Source organism: Sciurus vulgaris, assembly GCF_902686455.1.
Source record: "Sciurus vulgaris genome assembly, chromosome: 4".
NCBI lineage: Eukaryota > Metazoa > Chordata > Mammalia > Rodentia > Sciuridae > Sciurus > Sciurus vulgaris.
Window position 1 is genome coordinate 143,181,574 of NC_136464.1, and position 22,219 is coordinate 143,203,792.

Sequence of the window (22,219 nt, forward strand, 5' to 3'; positions counted from 1 at the left end):
CCATGAGGTAAGTGGTTTTTCTCTGTCATGTGCTCCCTCCATGATGTGTTGCCTCACTAAAGCAACCAGGCCACGTGATCATGGGCTGAAATCTCTGAAACTGTGAGTCGGAATAAACCTTTTCTCTTTATAAGTTAATTACCTCTGGAATTTATTATAGTAATAGAAAGTTGATTAACATACTTATTCTCAGGTATAAAAATCAACACATGTGCGCGCACACACACACACACACACACACAAGAAACAAAGAAGAAAGAACCATCCATTAATGAAAAGTATTCACTTTGGGGAGTTTTCACTTTGGTTAATAGGACCACACTATTTCACTTGTCTTAATTATATCACAGTCATTTTCTCCAAGTAGATAAACATTTTCTACAACTTGAGGTTTTTAATTCCTTGAAGAGGATTTTAGACTTTAGAGAGGTTGCAAAAGTTGTAGGCAGTTCAGGTATGCCCTTCCCATAGCTTCCCCTCGTGTTATCACCTTACCTAACCATAGACATAATTGAAGACATGAAAATAACACTGGTACAACACTATTATCTAACTACAGACCTTATTTGAATTTCTGTAATTTTATTATATAGTTTCTGCCCCAGGATCCAATCCAGGATCCCACATTGCATTGAGATGTCTCCCCAGTCTCCTCCAATATGTAGCAGTTCCTTAAGTCTTTTGTCTTTCATGATCTTTTGAAGAAACTGATCAATGTTTTGTAGGCTGTCCCTCAATCTGAATTCATCTGATATTTTTCATGATTAACGTAAGTTTTTCCCATTTTTGGTAAGAATGCCACTGAAAGTATATCATGCTTTCAAACCATCATGTCAAGAAGTTTCATGATGATGTTGACTTGATCACATGGTTAAGGTGGTGTCTGCCAGGTTTCTTCTCCGTAAAGTTACTGCTCCCCTTGGTATTCATAAGTATCTTGGTAGGATCATTTGGGTGTTTGCAAATTTCCCTTTCTCCTCTAATTTGCTGACTCATTTTAATATCCATTCTTCCATATTGTGATGTCCAAATGATGATTTTCTATTTCTCTAATTTTTCTATATTTATTGATTTGGAATTCTCTAAGTTAGAAGGTTGGCTCTTGCCAGTTTTTATATCATTATGGACAAAAGGGTATTTATTTTATTATATAGGTTACGATACAATACTACCATTATTTATTTTGTTGTTCGAATCTCTGAAATGATTTAATGGCAGAATAATATACCCTTTACATTTCTTTCATTACTATAATAAATTCCTGAGATAACTAACTTATAAAGAGAAAAAGGTTATTTGGGCTCACACTTTTAGAGATTTCTCTATGATCACTTGGCCTCTTTGCTTTAGGCCCTGTGGTGAGGCACTGTATATTGGAGGAAGCAAGTGGCAGAGAAAAGACGAATTATTGATCTAATTCTTCAATGTTGAATATTCTGGTTTATTTTCCAGTTATTTGATAAAAAATGTTTCTCTGTCTCTCCCTCCCTCCCCCCCGCTCTCTCTCTCTCTCTCTCTCTCTCTCTCTCTCTCTCACACACACACACACACACACACATACACGTAAAAATATATTGAATTTTTTATGTGTTTCCATAAATTGGTTTTGTAACAGGGGAATTATTGGATGTTGGAAAAGTTGCTGTTCTTGGTTTTGATCTAAGTGGCAGAAACTGTCAACATGAAAATCATACTCCGACCCAGACTACTCAACTGTGAGATGAAAGGCACTAGATGCGGGAGTTCACCAAGATTCCCGAGGGCGAGGTGACTTAGTGCAGTTGTCAATAATTTGAACAACAGGTAACAATAAAGTTACTGATGTTGAGGAAGAGACTTCCGGTAGGGGCATTTCTACTTCCGTCAGGACCTTTCTCCTTCACTCCTTTCTAAATCCAAACCGGAAATATTTGTTCCCTGTTTAAAGCCACGTCTGTCCAGATTTCGGTTCCGCCCACACACTATGGAAGCACTTCCGGAGTCAGGGCGTTCCGCCCCGCCCCGCCCCGCCCCGCCCCGCCACCGCTGCGGTGCTGGAAGCCCCGGTTCTCCCGGAAGTTGTCCTGGCCTCTCTCTTGGAGTCCCTCCACGCCACTGCTGCTGAGGGCCGCTGGGGCCGCGGCGATGGCGGAGGCGGCGCTGTCGCTGCTGCCGGAGTCGGCGGCTGAGAGGGACGCTCGGGAGAAGTTGGCTCTGTGGGATCGGAGACCCGACACGACGGCGCCTCTGACCGACAGGCAGACGGACTCGGTGTTGGAGTTGAAGGCGGCGGCGGAGAACCTGCCGGTGCCGGCCGAGGTGAGGTGACGGGCGGAACGGACTGGGGCGGAGGGACTCCTCCGGCGCCCCGACGCCACCTCCGCCTCGCCAGCGTCTGCCCCGGGTGTCTGTCCACTCCTCCCGGGCCACGGTGGCGGATCCGGTGGGAGGATCCTCACTTGTTCCCGGGTTGTCAGCCTCGCACTTCCGACGACCCCGACTCTGCTCCTGCGGGGGTTGGACTGCGGGAATGTCTGGGGGCTAGTGCAGGGCAGCCCCTCACCAGCCCCCAGAGGCGTGGGACGGTTGCCCCGGAGCCTTGCCCCTGGACTCTTGCTCTAGGTGTCTCTAGTGTGAGCCCACCGTCTCCTAGGAGGTGCACTCCACCCGAGGTGCTTTGCTGCTGGACGTTCTCCAGTTGATGCTTGTTTTCCACGGTAATAAATAATCTAGCTTGCTTTTTCCCTGAGAAGATTTGGCTAGACCAAAACTTGGTCCTGAGGGGCAGTTTCATTCATAGCACCTCATCTCCATCAAGTGCAGGTTATGGGAGGTCAGATTCATTTGACCCATAGCAAAGCAATAAAAACGAATTTTATTTTAAAATATGAGCCAGTACATTACTAAATATTACTCTTCAGTTTTAATGTCAAAGTTTTTAATCCAGTTACCTTTGGGATATTGTGCTTGTTACTGCTTGTGTGATTCTCCAACTGTTTATAAGGGCAGGAAGTACATTTTACGAATTGTTCATATTCAGTCAACTTTTTCTAGTTTCGAGGGCCAGGTTTAGGATTATTTTATAAGGAGTGGTGGTTACTGTAGATGTTGAAAGCATTGTTTTTATACGATTTGGAATTGTGTCCAAATGCAGATTGACTTTAGTGTCCTCAACTTTTTCTGCTCTGAGACTTTAGAGGTTTGATTTGAAAGGTTCTCTTCACATTTCCATTGTGTGCTCAGTCATAAAATAGGTGATCTTTCTTATGTTTCTCTGTCCACCTCTAGGATGTTGTACAAGAAGTGGATCTGAAATAAACGAGGAAGCAGGTGGAAATTTCTTTGACTTGGCTATCATTCTTTTATGTCCTGGATAATGGAAATTGTTTGCTCTATAAATTTACCAGTCTGTTTATAATTGACTTGACTTGTCACTGAAGCAGGATGCTTTTGCAGCATAGTGCCAGAGGAGGGCAGAGGGCATATTCTACAGGAAAATTTGTTGTCATGGGTTATGAACTATTTAATTTTTTTATTGTTATTGAGCTTGGAGAGGGTTTGGAGTAAAGTAAGTGGAATCTTGTCATTTCCACCTCATTCTTCCATGTCATGCAGTGATACCTATCATTAGCTGCATGCAATTTATGTTAAATGATTACATGCTTACTCTGAACTAGAAATTGAGGATAGGAAGATAAATAGGAAAGGTGAGGTTCCTAATCTCACAGAGCTCACATAGTTGTGGGGATCATGAGCGTGTAATAAAAGGAACAAGAAGGTGAGTTCAGACAGTGATCTATGACATAAGAAAAATAAATAAAATAAGATAGTATGACCAAAAGGGATGGGGCGTGCCCTTTTAGACAATGAGGAAGGCCTTTTAGAGAAAGTGACAGTCTAAGGTGAGAACTGAGTATGGAAAACAAGAAGCCAGCTTTGGAAAGACTAAAGAAATAACATTTGAGCTGTAGGAAAAAGCAGTGCCAGGTCATGGGTAGGGGATGTGCTTTACAAATTCAGAAATTCAGTGAGGTTCCCTGGTAAATGCAGCCTTGGTATTGGCTTCCTGGGAGAAGGAAGCAGCCTATTATTTACCCATCCTGTAATCTTTAAGGGGGAGATATTCTCATTGCTTCTCAGTTCTCTGCATCCCTCCTTTCTTCTACTAAAGTGTTTGATGGAAGTCTTTGTAATTAATTTTTTATCTCTTCTTACGTCCTTTTAACATTGGTGTTGAAAAAAATGCCTCAATTTTCATTTTGTCCAACTAGTATATCCCTAAAGAATTTCCTGTAGTGTTTCATATTTTTCACAAGATAAATTACTTCCTGAACAGTTGGGACTGGGCAGGTTAGTAGAATAGCAAGAGGCCATCTCACTCTTAGTAAATATCATAAAGCCATTAAATTCTTGAGAAGATGATTTTCTCTTTTGTGTTATGGTTCCTTTACTTTGATTCAGAAAGAAGTTTTGTTTTTTTTTTGTTTTTTGTTTTTGTTTTTTTTTTTCCCCAGTAGATTAAAAAAAAAAAAAAAAATTTGCAGTAGACTAGTTTCTTGTATCCAGGGAAAAGATTTTAGTAGTTAGGGCCTTTTTCTTTCTGCTGAACTTAGTAATTCTTGGTAAAATGCTAAAATAATTTACCCTGAAACTTACCTGTAAATTACTGTTATAGTTGTTGTTTTCTTTTCTTATAGTTGTGGACTTAGATACACAGCCTCTGTTTTCTTTATAAAATGAAAACTTATGGAGAGTTAAGAGAATTCAATGCAGTCAGCTATGTAAAGTACACATGGAAAACTTCTTGTTCATGTATTATTCATGTGCTTTCTTTCAAATGATTTTGTGACTTAGAGAATAGTTTCGAAGCCTAAGATTGAGCTGGTGTAAGTGTCACCCAGATCAAAGGTAAGAAGAGGAAAGTTCTGAGATTTCATCTGTAGCTCTTCAGTTATTTGCTCCAAAGAGAGAAAATAATATCAGACTTCACTTAAGGAATCAATTAATATGATTGATTATTAAGGTGATTTTTCTCTAACCCAGAATTCTGGAAGAAGTAAAGCTTGGGGAAGGACGGTATGTGTTTGTTTTGTTTTCCCCCTGGATTTACGGAGCTGGTCAAGCAAAGTTTGATAGTTTTTTGTAGTTATTTAATATGTTAGTGTCTCCACTTGCATAAGCTATACAGTAGCTCTCTAGCAATATCAAGACCTGTCCTCGCCTCTCTCTGGTGGTATTTGTTCCATCTGGAAGTCAGGGCAGTGTGAGTGAGCTAGAGGCAGTAAGTTACCTCCTCCCCAGAACCAACGAGAGGTCCGAACAGGCAAGTTTGACATTACCACCTGATACCACCTACCCCTTCTTGACTAGTCACTCTATCCCAAGTATTTTGAGAAAAGTAGTTAGCTCAGCAAATGTATCTTTTGGGAGCGTTTTCTCTAATGTTAGAAAACAACTTGATTTAATACTTTAAAAGAATTACTTATTTGAAGTGGTTGTGGTTTCTCTCATGCTTGGTTGGAAATGGTTTTATATTAGGGAGAATAAGGGAATAGGAAGCTACCTTCTCTTTCTGATATTGAAAGTCCTTATGATTGAAAAGTACCTTTTGTGCTTGAAGTAATCAGATAGAATGCTTTTTGATGAATTTAAGTTACCGTGTTTACTTACAACATCTAGATACAGAATATGTCTGAAATATACTGTGACAGCTTCTCAAGTGTCTAGAGTTTTCATGATTTTATTTTCTAAAGTAAATTAGAAGATAAACTTTTTTTTTTTTTTGATTTATGATAACACTGAGCACATGTATATGGCACCCCTGGGTCCTTTAGAAATGCCAGTAATAAATGTGTGGCACACCAAAACCAAAGATGCTATCAGTGAACCTGAAATTCTGGCAGATTTATGGAAGGCAAGAAACATATAGTATAATTAAAAATATCAGTCCAAAAACTTAATCAAAGAATAAGGTATAATTATTATAAATTTTAACAGTAAAAAAGAGATGGTATAAATTCCCAAAAAACAAAGGCCAAATGTTTTCTCTGATAGATGGATGCTGATACATAACGGGGTGGGGTAAGTGAAGAAAGGAGGAATGTTGGATTGTGTAGAAGGAAATGGGGGGGGGGCAGGGGGAAGGAAAATGGTGGAATGTGACAAACATCATTACCCTATGTACATATACGATTATGTGAATGGTATGACTCTACATGTGTACATCCAGAGAAATGAAAAGTTGTACCCTATTTGTGTACAGTGAATCAGAATGCATTCTGCTGTCATGTATATCTAAATAGAACAAACAATGAAAAAAGAGATGGTATAGTTGATATAATTGGAAAGTAAATATGGAAGAAAATATAGGGGTGCTAATTTTATTATCTTATATAGGGAGGAGTCAGTAAATAGAACCTAAATTTGATGAATTCATACATAAAGCTGTCAATTTGGTTTTTAGACTTATAGAGTATCAAAAATATTGAAAATGGTTAAAATGGAGTAGGGAGAATGTTACTTTTTAACTTTACAATTTATTTGAATTTTAAAAGCTTGTATATTTTGAATAATATTCATGAAAGAAAGATTGATAAGTGTTGGATATTATCTCTGATTTCTTCTCCTTTTGAAGTTCTTTATCCTGCTCTCAAATTCCTTAGAAATGTTTCTCGAATTTATAAACATTGGTATTGCCTCAGAAGAATTGGAGTGACAGGGAAGAGAGGAAGAATGGAGATTTACTTGTAACTTAAATATTTTGTACTGTTAAAATAATGGATATTTTATAGTTTAGTAACAGAGCTATAAATTTAAAGTAAGAGTAAATTCCATCTTTCTCTTATTCTTTATTGAAGAGAGAATTGAAAATGCTTCATATTAGATGAAAAAGGCAAGATAAAAAATAAATTTCTTTTGTTCTTTTAGTTATATGTGACATATTATACATATGTGGAGTATGTATAGTCCAACTGTTATTTGGATTAAAAAAAAGTTTTTTTTTTTTTTTTTTTAAATAAAAGGAAAGATGCATAAAAAACTAGTCACATTGATAGCTTGCCTCAAACTATGGAAGGGAATAGCTGGGAAATGTGTCCAGGGAAAGGAAACTTTTTACTGATTTTCCTTTAATTTTATGTTATGAGAATTTATTACCTATTCAGATAAACACATTTAAAAGGTCTGTTCTGTATAGTCCAAATGATTCTGGAACAAGAATTTTACTTTTTGTCTGGAATTTTGAACTCAGAAGAATGTGATTAGAACATTACTTTTCTTAACTGAAGAAATTGGAACAATTGTAGATTGAATATAAAGAGATCCCCTATATATGTTAGCCAGTTTCCCTTTATGATAACATTTTGCAAAACTGTAGTATGTGGTATCACAACCAGGATTTTGATTTCGACATTGATTTATATTCTCTTTAATGATAGTTTTAGAATCTTTTCTCAGAAGAAATTGAATTAAAGATGGATACGGGTCTGGATGGTGTTGGAGAACTGGTTTTCTAGGTCCTCTGTGTGCCTTCAGTGATAGTCCTTGGGTTTGTAATACACCATTTCAATTAAGCACAGTCTACCTTTAGATATTATACTAACTCTTGTATAGTATAAGAACCTTTTAATGCTTTCATTTCTTCCTTTCCCTTTTTTGATGCTATTGTTGCCAGACATTTTATTTTTACATATGTTATAAACCAACAATACATTGCCAATAGTTTTCCTTTTTACATTTCTTTCTGAATTATTAAAAAATAAATACTGGGCTGGGGTTGTGGCTCAGAGGCAGAGCACTGGCACTGGGTTCGATTGTCAACACCACATACAAATATATGAATAAAATAATGGTCCATTGCCAATTAAAAATTTTTTTTTAAAATAAATACTGTCATATTTACCTTCATTTTGGTTTCTGTCTAGTGTTATTTCATCTGCCCGAAGAACTTCCTTAATATTTCTTGTAGTATAGGTCTTTTGATAATATATTTTCTTGGCTTTTTTTTTTTTTTTTTGGGTGCTGGGGATCGAACCCAGGGCCTTGTGCTTACAAGGCAAGCATTCTACCAACTTAGCTATCTCCCCAGCCCCTTTTCTTGTCTTTTGTTTGTTTGACCAGTCTTTATTTTTCCTTCATTTTAAAAAGATATTCTTGGGTTGTGGGTATAGCTCAGTGGTAGAGTGCTTGCGTAATATGTGTAAGGCCCTGGGTTCAATTTCTTATGCCCTAAAGAAGAAAAAACAAAATGAAAAGATATTCTCAGTAGGTGTAGAATTTTGGGGTGACAGTTTTTTCTTTTGGTACTTTATTTTTTATATATTTTATTTGTTCTTTTAGTTATTGACATATTATACATATGTGGAGTATAATTTTCCATTCTTGTGGTTGTACATGATGTGGAGTTACACTGGTTGTGTATTCATATATGGCACTTTAAAGATGGCACTCTGGTAACTCGCTTAATTTCTGGTAAGTCTGCTATTATTTATGTCTTTGTTCTTCTCTATATAATGTGTTTTCCTCTGGCTGCCTTCAAAATTTTTATTTTTATTTTTCAGGAGTTTGAATATAATAATATCTAGAAAGCGTGTGTGTGTGTGTGTGTGTGTGTGTGTTTGTGTCCCTGTGTGCTCATGGTATGTATATATGTTTTGTTCTACTTGGGAGTCTCTGAGCTTCTTAGAGCTGTGATTTTATGTCTTTCATTAGTTTTGGAAAATTCTCCATTCTTCAAATATCTCTTCTATTCTGTTGTCTCTTCTCTTTCTTGCTCTTGCTTCCTCTTTCCTTCTTTTGGAATTCCAGGTACCTACATACCCGATCATTCAATACCACCTTGTAGTTCTTAAATGTTGTATTCTGTTTTTCCTTTATGTTTCATATTGGGTGGTTTTTATTGACCTACCTTCAAGTTTACTGATTCTTTCTTTAGCAATGTAAAACAGCCATTCTCAGGATGGAGGTCATTTACTTTTTCTTTCTCCCACTGTTGTGCCTGACAGTTGACAGAATTTGCTGCCCTGTTTCCTCTGGAACAAAAGGGTGGGGCTTTGTGCCCTGCTTGCCCACGTAGCAGCAGTCCCTGCCCTCTTCCAGTCCGGTACCAAGTGTTCAGATTGGCACTCAGGAACATGTAGTGGAGGTCTGTAGAGGAGACCATGTGAGTGGGTGTGCACACCCCTTTTGTCAGTGGCTTCCCAGTGTTTTCTACTCACATTCCAACCCTTATCAATTTGTGAAAAATTTTAGTTGAATTCTGCTTACCTGCTTGCGTGGTGCTTGTCATCCATTTTTCCAGTGATCTTGCACAGATAAGCCAAAACGTGCAGTTCAAGTCTTCCTGGAGATGCCTCTTTGCTATGTAGTTTTTCTGTATCCTCAGCCCTGATGAATTTAAGAATACATAGGATTTTCTAGATTATTTTCCTTTTTCTATTGTTGAGTTGCAAGCAACATTCTTTGCATCTTTCTTCATTCTAGCTGCCCCTCCCTGTGTTTTCCAGTATGTTTTTCAAATCTGGGCCTCATCCATGATTCCTCTACCCCTTCTGATATTATCTAAACTGCTGATGGAATTATATGATTGAATTTTGTCATGGTTTGCTTATATAGACCTAAAATTTACTACTAATACAATATTGTAAAGATAGTTTAGTGACTATTCTGTTCCCAAGAAGCAGTATAGATTCAGACTTACCAATTTACTTCCTCTAGTAGTGCTGCTAATAAATAATAAAAGACACTACTAATCATAGCAGTAGATTGAATATATTGAGTATTTACTACGTGGCAGTCTTATACTAAGTGCTGTACATGCAGAATTATCTCTTGTGGATTAGGACCCCTTTCTCAGGAGATGGCTTCTTGTTGGTAATTAGGGTGATTCCACATAGAAGGTGTGCATGTCCATTTATCTCAGCACAGCTCCCTCTGTTCTCCAGAACCCCTAGTGGCAGCACACAGTTGCTGCCCACATGTTAGACTCAAGATAGATTCTCACTGGGGTGGTGAAATTTAATTCTTGCTGGGCCACAGTCCTTTTATACTTGGGGATTATTTTACTATTCAGAAAGAGTTTACATAAACAAGTGATGCCCTAGTAAGATATATTTACCTACATCAGAATCCTCCTGGCTCTTGAGTCAGACTCATAGGTGGGGAAAAAGTAGATCAAGGACCTTCCTGATCACTTCTTATCTGTAGCTTCCTAGCACTCCAAGAAGCCAGTTTTTCCACATCTGTATGCTGTCTTCTTTGCTCTTCACAATAGTCAGATAATACAAATACTGTATCTGAATCAGCTAAGAGAAGAAATTGAGGAAAAGAAGCGTTAAGTATTTTGCTCAATATCACACAGTTTATAAGTGAATAGGCAGACATCATACTGGGCTGCACTACAGTATACTTTACCATGCCATTAAGTATAGCACCACTTAAACCCATCTACAAAAAACTCAGTGTTAAAGGATCATGTTTCTAAATTAGGTAGCATGTAGCTTATTTTCACTTGGAAGAGAAATATTGTTCAGATAAAATGTATGTGTTTAGAAAAATGAATAAAGCAGTTTTCTAAGGCCTTGGATCATACCTTAAATTCTGTGAATTAGGGGCTGAAAACTAGAATTGAACTTAAACAATTGGCCCTTTTTCTTTCCCCAGCTTCTACTTCCCCTTTTTTTTAGGTCTAAAAAGAACTTGTCTGTACAACTACGGGTAAATTAATACCTGGGCTATCTTTAGTATGGGAGAACTAGAAAAATACTAGGTCTAATGGTGTCAAAGTGAGGCCTTCTTGGTGGGGCTACTATGAAATGATGGGAAACTCTGAATTTCTTCCTGTTCCATTGTAATTTCAAAATTTTTCAGCAGGAGAGGTAGGTGATATGTGCCAGTGGGGAAGTGATAGGAAGAGGTAGAGTTTGTTGGCTAGTTCTTGGGTGTGATTTGTTAATTCTGTTGTTTGGTCAGTTTTACTATGTTAGGACCTGGGAAGAGCAGTCTACTTTCAGCAGCCTGTGGGTTTCCCCTTTGCCTGGTGGAACACAAGAAATTCAGGTGACAAAATGTGTGTGGATTAGCATGCATTCATATCTGTTGCTAGAAAGCTAACTTGAAAATCATGTTGGGATATTGGTGTCATTTTTACATTTTGAAAATAAAATTTTACAGAGCCTAGTGAAAAGTATTAGTATTATATGGTCATATGGTATGAGTATTATAACCTCATATGGTTTAATGGAATTTTTTTTCTCTTTGAAAACAGCTGGAACCGAAGCCCAAACTTGAGTTAAATTTGGAGAATTTTTGAGTTAAATATTTTGTGACTCTCTTTTTCAAGCTCCCAATTGAAGACTTGTGCAGCATAACATCCCATTTGCTGCCTGTTGAGCTGACTTCAGTAGTGCCTGAATCTACAGAAGACATCCTCTTGAAGGGCTTCACCTCTTTAGGAATGGAAGAAGAAAGAATTGAGACTGCACAGCAGGTGAATGGCATTATTTTTTCTAAGTGTGTTTAATTTTTTTTAACTGTCTCAGAATAGGCTAATGAAAAAGGTTCTGATTAAAGGGTCTGAACATTTGGTACTTGTTGACATGGAATCTTTTTAGAGCATTTGTGATTTTCTGTTAGTTGTAGCTGTTTCTTAAGTGTTTTAAATGAATTGATGGTCAGATTATACTGACAATACAGATAAAAATAGAAAATTCCAAGTTTGGATGTTGATAGATTATTATGTTTATTAGAGTTAATATTTTATGAACTGTGAACTTGACTTCCCTTATATGTGTTAACCTCTCTTTTCAGCATGTGCTTATTTACACACAAACATATATACCCCTTGGGCTTATTGCTAGGTAATCCTTTTTTAAAAAAAAAACCTAAATATATACCTTTGCTGCCACTTACTGAGCATTTATTGTGACAGAGGTTTATAGATATTTTTCAGTAATATAGCATGAGTAATCTTTTCTTGGTTTTGTATTGCTGATGCAAACATAAATGCGTAGTAATTTCTTCTGCCACTTCCCTTTCCTTCTCTTTCTGTCAAGGGTTAAAGCTGAGGCATTTTCCAGGGAAGGCATAAAGACAGATAGATGTACTGAATTGTGTGGATAGTAAGTCGAGAAAGGCAGCAATACACAGCATTTGGGATCTGACTCTTTAGTTATTCCCATCTGCATTTGAAAGCCACTTAACCATCTTTGTGAGCTTAGGCAAATCACTTAACCTTTTTTGGTTTTAGTTTCCTAACTAATCTGTAAAACAAGGATGATTCTATATCTGTCTTATAGGATTTTTATGAGAATTAATAATTACATGCATGTAAATACAATGTGTGGCAGGCACATGATAAATGCTCAATAACTGGCAGCCAAGGTATATGACCAGACTACATGGCCTTGACATTGAATCCCCCTTGAGCATTGTAGAAAGCAGTCTTGTACCATATCTGCGAACTTCTTTTGGCTATTTGAAAACAAAATTTTCTATATTAAATTTGTACCTGCATATCTGTCTAAAAAGTTGGAAAAAATTCTAATATGTTGAGTTATAATTTACATACAATAAAATGTACTCATTTTAAGTAGAGCTGGATGAATTTTGACAATTGTATATGCTGGTATAAATACCACTACTATCAAGACCTAAAGTATTCTTATCACCCCAGAAAGTTCCTTCATGCTTGTTTAAGGTCAACTCCTATCCCTATACCCCTGTTTTTAAATAGGTATTTTCTTCAAGATTGTTAGTAGCACAAGGATTCAAACTAAGGTTTGAATGATGCCAAAGTCTGTCTTCTTAAACCACTCTAATATTTTTCAGTTTAAATTCTTACAATTCTGATTAGGTAACATTAATATTGATATTTACTCAATGCCCTGTGCTAACTATTTAAATTTGGCAAATAGAAAGTAGGTATTAGCTTCTGAGGAAGAAATATTTATTTTGTACATACTATGTTTTTAATATTCTCCCTTACTTTACTCTGGAAATGGTCATTGTTTTTAATATTCCTTGCTTTTCCTAGCATATAGATATTGCATATGTAATAATTATTTCTCTTGGCTATAAGCTAATTAATTATCAGTGACTGAGTCCTAAACAGTAAGAGTTAGTGTCTGCCCTTTTGGCTTGCTGTTTAGCATCTAGTCACTTTTCATTTTATCTTTTTTACTTTGGTTCACAGTATAATACTCTTTATTTTTCTAGTTTTTTTCATGGTTTGCAAAACTGCAAACTCAGATGGATCAGGATGAAGGAACTAAATATAGGTATGTGTGGCTTTCGTATTTGTTGGATATACTGATTTTTTAGACCATAGTCATCACAAGCATTCCATATTCTGTGTCTTTAAATAAACTAAGGTGCAAAGAAAACTCTGGCAACCACATTTTCTTTAAGAATAGCCAGAGAGAATTTGGGTCATTACATTTGGCATCAGAAGTTGTATGATTAAAAAAAATAACAACTCTGGAGAAGACTGGATTCAAGTAGGAATTATATAGGATTTTTACGAGGCGTTGGTTGCTTTTCTATAGAAGGAGAAACATCTGCAAGAAGCTTTAAGGATGGCCATCTACATTGAATGTAACTATGTAGTTCCGTTTATATATACCAGTAATATAGGGAAAAAGGACAGTGTACAATTTTATAGCTGATTTTGGAACTGTGGGTTGAATTCTCATATTCAGTTAACAATTATTTTATTATTTTATTTTTTGTGGTACAGGAAATTTAACTCAGGATGCTCCACCACTGAGCTATAACCCTTGTCCTTTTTTATTTTTATTTTGAGACAAGTTCTCACTAAGTTGCTGAGCCTGGCCTGAAACTTGCAGTCCTCCTTCATCAATCTCCCAAGTCATGCCTGGGATTATAGGCATGAGCCACAGCACCTGGCTGTCAGTTAACATTCATTGATGACTGTTTTGCTAGACAGTGCATTAGACTGTTTGATGTATGATTCCATTTAATTTTCACAGCAGCTATGTGAGGGAAGATAGTACTATTCTCATTTTACAAATGAGCAAACCAAGACCTGGGAATATTAAGTAACTTAATGTCATGTAGACTGAAGCAGACTGGAACTTGGACCCAGGTCTCATAATTCCAAATCCAGAATTCTTTTCCCAATATCATATCATCTTTCAAAGGTAGCAGTGATCTGAAGGATCAACCCTGTTTGCTGCTTAAGGATGGCTTGGTGTCCCAGCTTTTAAATGTTGAGTCAGTGAGTTATTGCCTTACATGTAAAAAGCCAAGTTATGTCTTCAAGGCTAATTCCTTTCATTACTTATAATATCAGGATTTGCCTTATTAAGTAATGAAATAGTTTATGACAGCTTTTGCTACATTTTTTAATGTAATCATCTTTTGTTAGCAGGTCAGATTTTCCTCCTAAAGTTCAAACATTTTGGGAAATTATTGTTTATTGACTATGCTTATTGGGGGAAAATATTATTGCCAATCCCCTTTTGGTTCTGTTTTCTAGACAGATGAGGGATTACTTGTCTGGGTTTCAGGAGCAGTGTGATGCTATATTGAATGATGTAAACAGTGCTCTTCAGCATCTGGAGTCATTGCAGAAACAGTATCTTTTTGTGTCCAATAAGACAGGAACCCTACATGAAGCCTGTGAACAGCTCCTGAAAGAACAGGTAATTTGGAGTAGGAGAAAGGGTCAATAATTATAGTAAATATTTTGTTTTTAATTCTTGGAGTAGATATTGAACACTACTCTTTATGAGACCTTTTGCTAGACCTGCAGGTTCTTATTGAAGACAACCTACATTCATTCCAAATAAGCTTGTGAACAGGGGCAAAGACAAACTTTGAGTCAAAGTATAGTGGGTTTAGTTGGCTCTGTCTACTCTTCAGTAGTGACATTTTTTCAAACAGCAGAGTGATTGTACTAATGCTGGGGTTTTTGAAAAGTTTAGTTGATCAGGTTGCACTTAAACTCATAACTTCTAATACTGAAGTTAGTATATCTCAAAAGTTTCTCTAGGAGCTGAAGAAATAGCTCCTTTTGGAGAGCGCTCGCCTAGCATGCGCAAGGGCTGCGGTTTGAATCCCCGGCCCCTCAGAAGGGACCAAAAAAAAAAAAAAAGTTTCTGTATATGTGTTTTGTGACTTTTTTTTTTTTTTAATTGGATTTAACCCAGAGGCACTTTACCACTGTGCTACATCCTACCCCTTTGAGACAGGCTTTCAATAAGTTGCTTAGGGCCTTGCCGAGTTGCTGAGACTGGCCTGGAACTCTGCATTCTCCTGCTTTAACTCCTGAGCTGCTGGAATAATAGGCATGTTTCACTGTGCCCAGCTTATGTGTTTTTAAAAAACAATTATTTTTTATTTTATAAAAAGAGATGAAATTTATAGTAATTATTACTCTTTCCATTCATGAATGCAGAAATATTTGAGCATTATTCTGAAATCTTATATCTGATATACACCTAAACGTCTAATATAATCTGTTGAAAGTAACTTTAAAACTGGAGAGTTGTCATAAAATAATAATAATTGATTTTTCTCTTTTATAAAATGCAAGTCGGAACTTGTCAGTCTGGCTGAAAACATTCAACAAAAGCTTTCTTATTTTAATGAGTTGGAAACTATTAACACAGTAAGTCTTTTTAACTTTTTAATGAAGTTAGCAATTTTTATATTTTCCTTTCTTAGTATAATCTTCAAACTTAAATTGGCTTGAGTGGTATTTTAATGTAATAGCTTACTCTGATACTCCTTTTTGTTGCAAATGGAGATACTGTTACTAATTCAGAATTTTTCAAATGCTATTTAAGCAGCATTTCTTAAATTGTGTTGTTATTAAAATCTTGTTGATTACCTCTTATAGTATCTTATCTGTAAATTATGAGATTATAAGAAGAAATATTCAATTGTAAATAAATAAAATAAATAGATAAATAAAATATTCAATTTTAATTCTTGCTATGTTTGTGTTACTATAAAATGGTAGTCAAACAATTTTTAAACTATTTTTCATTTTTGGTTTGAAGAAATGTGTAGTTCTCATAATGAATACTGTATCCCAAATAATAGGCCCAGTAAAGACTGCTATGTAAATTATATTCTATATGTTTCTTAACCATAAGTTAATAATTATGTATAAATAATGTTATTCATTTACTAAAATAATCATAATTATTATAGTTTAATAAAGACACAAATAAAACTAAGAGCCAGTTAACCATGAAATGCAGTGGGAAGCAGTTCATTGCCAAGCTGTTTGTATTCAAGATAAGACATAATTGGCTGATAATATTTTACTTTCATAATATGATTGCTGAATTTAGTGTGACTGCTAGTTAAACCTTTATAAGAAAATTGTCAGTTTTCAAAAGTAGAAGAATTATATATTTGTGAAGTGCTAGAAAGTGGGAAATATGGGTATTTGATAAGTTATTTCAGTATAACATTGTGCAGTGTTTAATAAAAATATTTTCTAATTTGTGCAGAGCCCCATTAAAGCTTATTAGGAATAAACAATCAATATTCTTTTCTATTTGTTTCTTCTTTATTCTTATACATGGAAAATACTTAAGGATATTTTGATGACTTTTAAAATGTAAAAACACTATCGTATCCTAAAGGAATATATATTAACTCTAATTCATAATTTTCAGCTTTTACTTATGTATCTTTCTTTTGTCAGTTGATTATTTGTGTTTTATTTTTTGTTTTTTCTCCTCGAAGAAATTGAATTCCCCTACATTGTCTGTGAATAGTGAAGGATTTATACCTATGTTGGCCAAGTTAGATGATTGTATAACATATATCTCATCTCATGTAAGTCATGGCATTTTTCTATCTTTTTAAAGAAATCTTAGCATTCCTATTATCATTTCTTGTGCTGTAAAATATTATTTCTCCTGAAGGGAAAAATACAGTCATCTCTCTTGTATCCAGGGTTCTACACCTGTGGATTCAGTCAACTGAGAATTGAAAAGATTCAGAAAAAATATTGTGTCTGTATTGAATATATACAAACTTTTTCTTGTCATTAGTTCTTAATACAATGTAACAATTGTTTATATAGGATTCATATTGTATTAGGTCTTATAAGTAATATAGAAATGATTTAAAGTTTACAGGAGGTTATGTGTAGGTTATATGCAAATTCCATACCATTTTATATCAAAGACTTAAACATCTGTGGATTTTAATATTCTTGGGGGTCCTGTAACCGATTCTCCTTGGATACTGAGGAATGGCTATATGTGTTGTAGCATGTTGAAGAAAAACTAGTAAATTTGTGGGTATCAGAAGTAATATATAAAAAGTAATTTCAGTTCCCAAGGTGACCCCTCAAGTGAAATGGTACTGACTGACTCAACTTTATCCTGTGTAAAAGGATGAGCTATTTTTAAGTTATTAATATCCTGATGTGTGAGATCTTAATTTGAACACAGGAAGTGTTACTTGGGGGGACAAAGCTCTTTGATTTCCCTATCTTCCAAGGATTTACTGCTGTATTCATGTCTACTAACTAACTCCTTTTTCTAGACGGGTTTTACATATTGCTCTCAAAGTTTGGGGTGATAAAAGTGTATTTTGCTCACAAGTGCAAGTATTTATTGAACCTCTTCTTTGTGTCAGACATAGGGTATTTGACTGAGGCCACGTCAGTCAGAGTGTCTTCGTGACACTTGTGGTCTACATAAATCCTTTTTTTGAGCTTCATGTATAACTTTACTTAGGAGACATCTTGGTTTTCATTAAAAGTTTGCTTTCTGTCAGCATTTGTTTCCTCTTTGTAAATCTTTCCCTTTCTTTTACAGCCTAATTTTAAAGATTACCCTGTATATTTACTGAAGTTTAAACAGTGTCTTTCTAAAGCTTTGCACCTCATGAAGACATATACTGTGAATACACTACAGACCCTCACAAATCAGTTGCTAAAAAGGGTGAGTTAACTGATCCAATTATCAGCTCATTTTTTTGGTTGTTGTTATTGATTCATTTATTTTCCATAATCTTTGAAATTAGTGCTTTGTTCAAAAATTTTTTACCTTTTATTAAATAAGAATTTGTACTGCAGTTTTATTTTTAACAGAGGAAAATTGTTATATTATAAAGGTCCATTTCAGTCTTATTTTCAAATAGTATTTAACATTTACCAGTGTGAGAAGTATCTACTACTACGTGGTAAATAACAAAATGAGAAAAATATTAAAAATATTAAAACATTTCTTTCTAATGAAAATATTGGAAAATATATTAAAATAATAAAAGTGATTCAGTCTGTGTGGTGAATAATTTTACTTGTAATTTTTTTTGTGTGGTGCTGAGGGTTGAACCCATGCCTACTGCATGCTAGGCAAGTGGCTTACCACTGAGCTCCATCCCCAGCCCCAATTGTTTTCTTTATTATATATTTTTTGGTAGTTTTTATGTTTTTTTTTATTTAGCAAACATTTTTATTGAGTATGTTCTAATGCTTGGCAGTATTAGGAGGTGTATAGTAGCAAAAGGAACTCATATTCAGGAGAACTAATCAGTAAAAGAAGGAAACAAATTAGTTACAGATTGCAGTAGTTGCTAAGTGGGAAGTTAACAGGTGTTAGGTTAGAAAACAAGAATAGTATTAGCTAGGAGCATGGTCAGTGAGCATATTTCTTTCCTAAGAAGATGAAACCATAGGGTTATGTTTTAATTTTTAAGCTTATTTTCTAAAGAACATGGAGTGTTGTCTTCAACTTTGAATTCAAAGCAGTGATTTGGGTTGTTTTATTGTTCACATTGCTCTTAGATGAGATGGAACACCCAGACTGTACTTTTCTATTTTCAGTTAGTTTTGGAAATGAATATCTTAATAAGTACTAGTACCTACTATGCTAGTACTTTACTGATGAACTGCACAAAATCTCTGACTATGTATTGTGGTAATTTTGTGAATGCACTGAATCAGAATGAGGTAAAGTAATTTGGCCACCGTCTTATGCTGAATTCAGCTCTGTTTACTGCTAAGACTCAAGTATTAAGGCAAATTTCAACTATAATAAGGGGGGAGAGGTGACAGTTCCACTTAATTATTTCTCATTTATAAAGATAAAAATATGTAATCATTGAGATTTTTCTTTCTGAGCTTTTGGTTGGTCTGGAGGCCTACTAGGACTCTTGTGAAATGGCTAATGTTACATATTCTGAATAATTATTTGTTGATTTTCTTTTTCCTTATCCTCCCCCATGTTTCTTTAGGATCCTTCATCTGTACCTAATGCAGACAATGCCTTCACACTATTTTATGTAAAATTTCGAGCTGCTGCCCCCAAAGTCCGAGTAAGTCTATTGTCATAAGTAGCATGTATTACTATGACATTTATTCAGCTAACCTTTTGGAAGTCCTATTGTATGTTAGGTCCTTTGCTTATCCGAAGGAAATGAACATGAATGAAAGATAGGCATTGTCTTTTCACATTTCGGTAGTGTATCTTAGAGATGTGTCCTGGGTGCTCCAAGTCCAAAGAGCAAGGAGCACCTAACTCTTCTGTGATGCTTGGGGAAGGTTTCTAGATGAAGGTGATAGTTGAGCTTAAAAAGTTGGGATATTTAGTGAACTTGAGAGGATTGATAAGAATGTTTTTTAATATAGAGAATAGCGTTATAGAGACAGTTGTTAGAGACATGAAAGATTTGTATTTTGTAGGACTCCTTATAATTTGTTATGATTGAAACACAGGACATTAGTGGTGTGTGATGGAAAGATAACAAAGACCATCTAACAAGGAGTATTACATGTCAGGCTAATTCAGGAAAAGTAGAGAACAAGGGAGATGTCTTAATCTGAAGAGTGATTTGGTCAAATTTGCCATTTCATAAGATTAAGGATGCAGGATAAAAATGAATTATGATGAAAGATTTGAGATAGGGAGGCAGTAATTCAGTGAGAAGTTGTTGAATTAAGGTATTGGCAGTATATTCCATGAGGTTTGGAATGTGCTTCTTTAGCAGTGTGTGTATGTAAAGGAATCCACAGTGTATTTATCTTGATAAAGTGATTGGAAATGGATGGGGCAAAGGTATATATATATATATACACACACACACACATATATATATATCTTCTGTGTGTGTTTTATGACATGAGATAGTTAATTTTACAGTTAATTTTACTCATTGTGAGGTTATTACAAAGAATAGTTTACTTTTGCTGACTCTTCACTTTATACTCTTCCTTGTTTCTCTCTTAGAAGTCAACCAATTAAAGGGAGGTTTTTTTTTTTTAAATTTAGTTTTTTTTTTGATAGACGACATAAAGAGTGGTTAATTGTTAGTATGACAAATAGATTTTACCTGGTTGATTACTTTTATTTATTAGCCAAATACTAATGATAAAAATCTGATTAGGAAAGACATGATATATATAAGATGGCTTAGTGTGGTGGGTGATTATAAAATGATCATCTAGTTATGAATGCCTTTCCTATGTACTATTAGAAATCAATTAGTGTGTGTGATGGGGTTCCATTTATTTTAGTGATAGCATAGCATATTTATCTAGCAGTAACCTTAATGAAATTATAAAGATGAAGAAAATGATAAAACTAGACTAAAAATCATGAAAGACTGAATGAAGAGTAAGACTATTTTGTTTCTGGTTGGGGAGATTCAGCTTTTAAATATCAGTTCTTTCCCATGGCAACTTATTGGTTGGAGGGTACTCCTAGTAAAAATTTCTTCTGCATGTTCCCAAATATGCCAAATCAAAAAGGAATGGAGTTTTCTACATGATACTGGGAAAATTGGCTAAGTATTTGAGGGGAAAAAATGAAATAGTTGAAACTCTATTATAAAAAGACCAGAGTACTCATAGAAAATGTGAAAAATGCATGCAAGTTAAAAGTTGGACTTTTTTTTTTTTTTTTTTTTTTTTTTTGGTCTGTCATAAATTGGCACATTAAGGTATAATAGTGCTTTTGAAGATTTGGTGAGACAGGACTGTTGGTAGGCATATATATGGATTCCATGTTGTTTTATTTGGTGGGGAGTGGAGTCTTAGGATGTGAATCAGCTTGCCTGGGCTCAAATAGCTGAGATGGAGCAGACCCTAAAACCCCCAGAGTTTCACTCCAGGCTCTTGACCAGTAGATTGTGATTCTTTGGAAACAACTTAAATGTTGAACAGTGGAGTAATTATTCCTGTAGATTCAGGATGCATCTACTCAGTAGTGTGGTATAGAATATTATGTACTCATTTAATATATTGTGTATTTATAATGATGGTTCATTTATTCAGTGTTTACTCAGTATCAGGTACTATGCTAAGACTTTCTGTACATTTTCATCTAATAACAGATTTACTTGATAGGAAAATACTTTTGAAATTGGTGTTAATTAAAAAACAGATTATAAAGGTGAATATATGGTGTAATTCCAGTTTTGTTTAAAGAAAAATATAGTTATGGTGGGTACAAAGAACTGAGAAAATATACTGAAATATTAAGTGTTTTTTCTTTTTTAGTAGTATCCAGGAAATTTTTGTGGTTTTAAGTTGTATGTACAGTTTTTTAAATGAGTGTGATGCTGCTATAATAAGAAAGTAATTGAAAATACAATTAAAAAGACGGATTTTCAATGTATTTTTCTTTATTCTACAGACTCTTATTGAACAAATAGAACAACGATCTGAAAAAATACCTGAGTGAGTACTCAGATGTTCCTTGATTTCTAGATTATCTTCTCCTGTGGTACTGTTTTTCCCAGATCTAGTTATGTCACTGAAATATTCTGAACACTTGCCTTCAGACTTGTTCTTGTGGTAAATAACCTACTTGGGGCAGCAAATTCTTAGACCTGATTTGGAAAGTTTAAATGGTAGCAGTTTTTCCCACAGCAGGATTTCCTTCTCATTTCGGCAGACCTGAGATCTCTCTTCTCGGAAGAGAGATCCTTCTTTAAAAGTTAAAGCTTATGGCATCACTTTATTATGGGTTTTGTTTTATATCTGTATTTCTAAGCGTTTGACAGGCAAATGAGAGGTGACCATTATGGCTTTAGAGGCTTGACAACCTACACTGGGATTTAAGACCAGATTTAGTTTACATATTGGAAATTAAAGATTCAAACCCCAATCTTCCTTTCCAGATACCAGCAACTGCTTAATGATATCCACCAGTGTTACCTTGATCAGCGGGAGCTCCTTCTGGGCCCTAGTATTGCCTGTACTGTGACAGAGTTAACCAGCCAAAATAACAGAGATCATTGTGCCTTGGTA

General features: G+C 35.3%; 2 protein-coding genes and 1 long non-coding RNA gene across 4 annotated transcripts in view; 2 read left to right on the top strand and 1 right to left on the bottom strand.

Moving 5' to 3' along the window:
* Positions 1-2,059: 2,059 nt before the first annotated feature.
* The window catches only part of COG3 (component of oligomeric golgi complex 3), a 54,406-nt gene continuing 34,246 nt past the window's right edge, over positions 2,060-22,219 (top strand). The window contains exons 1-10 of one of the 2 annotated variants that reach the window (XM_079136982.1): positions 2,060-2,298; positions 11,318-11,464; positions 13,192-13,253; positions 14,474-14,639; positions 15,533-15,607; positions 16,699-16,791; positions 17,784-17,909; positions 19,204-19,284; positions 21,603-21,646; positions 22,090-22,216. In XM_079136982.1, coding sequence (XP_078993108.1) covers positions 2,125-2,298; positions 11,318-11,464; positions 13,192-13,253; positions 14,474-14,639; positions 15,533-15,607; positions 16,699-16,791; positions 17,784-17,909; positions 19,204-19,284; positions 21,603-21,646; positions 22,090-22,216 — 1,095 coding nt within the window. In that variant the 5' untranslated portion in view covers positions 2,060-2,124. The remainder of the gene's footprint in view (positions 2,299-11,317; positions 11,465-13,191; positions 13,254-14,473; positions 14,640-15,532; positions 15,608-16,698; positions 16,792-17,783; positions 17,910-19,203; positions 19,285-21,602; positions 21,647-22,089; positions 22,217-22,219) is intronic. The other variant, XM_079136981.1, reaches the window with a different exon arrangement.
* LOC306659466 lies at positions 2,305-3,775 on the top strand. Its single transcript, XR_013763309.1, has 2 exons — positions 2,305-2,696; positions 3,268-3,775. It is a non-coding gene; the product is annotated as an uncharacterized lncRNA (long non-coding RNA).
* Positions 9,484-22,219, bottom strand: part of ERICH6B (glutamate rich 6B) — a 124,661-nt gene continuing 111,925 nt past the window's right edge. The window contains exon 14 of the mRNA XM_079136993.1: positions 9,484-10,280. Coding sequence (XP_078993119.1) covers positions 10,173-10,280 — 108 coding nt within the window. The 3' untranslated portion in view covers positions 9,484-10,172. The remainder of the gene's footprint in view (positions 10,281-22,219) is intronic.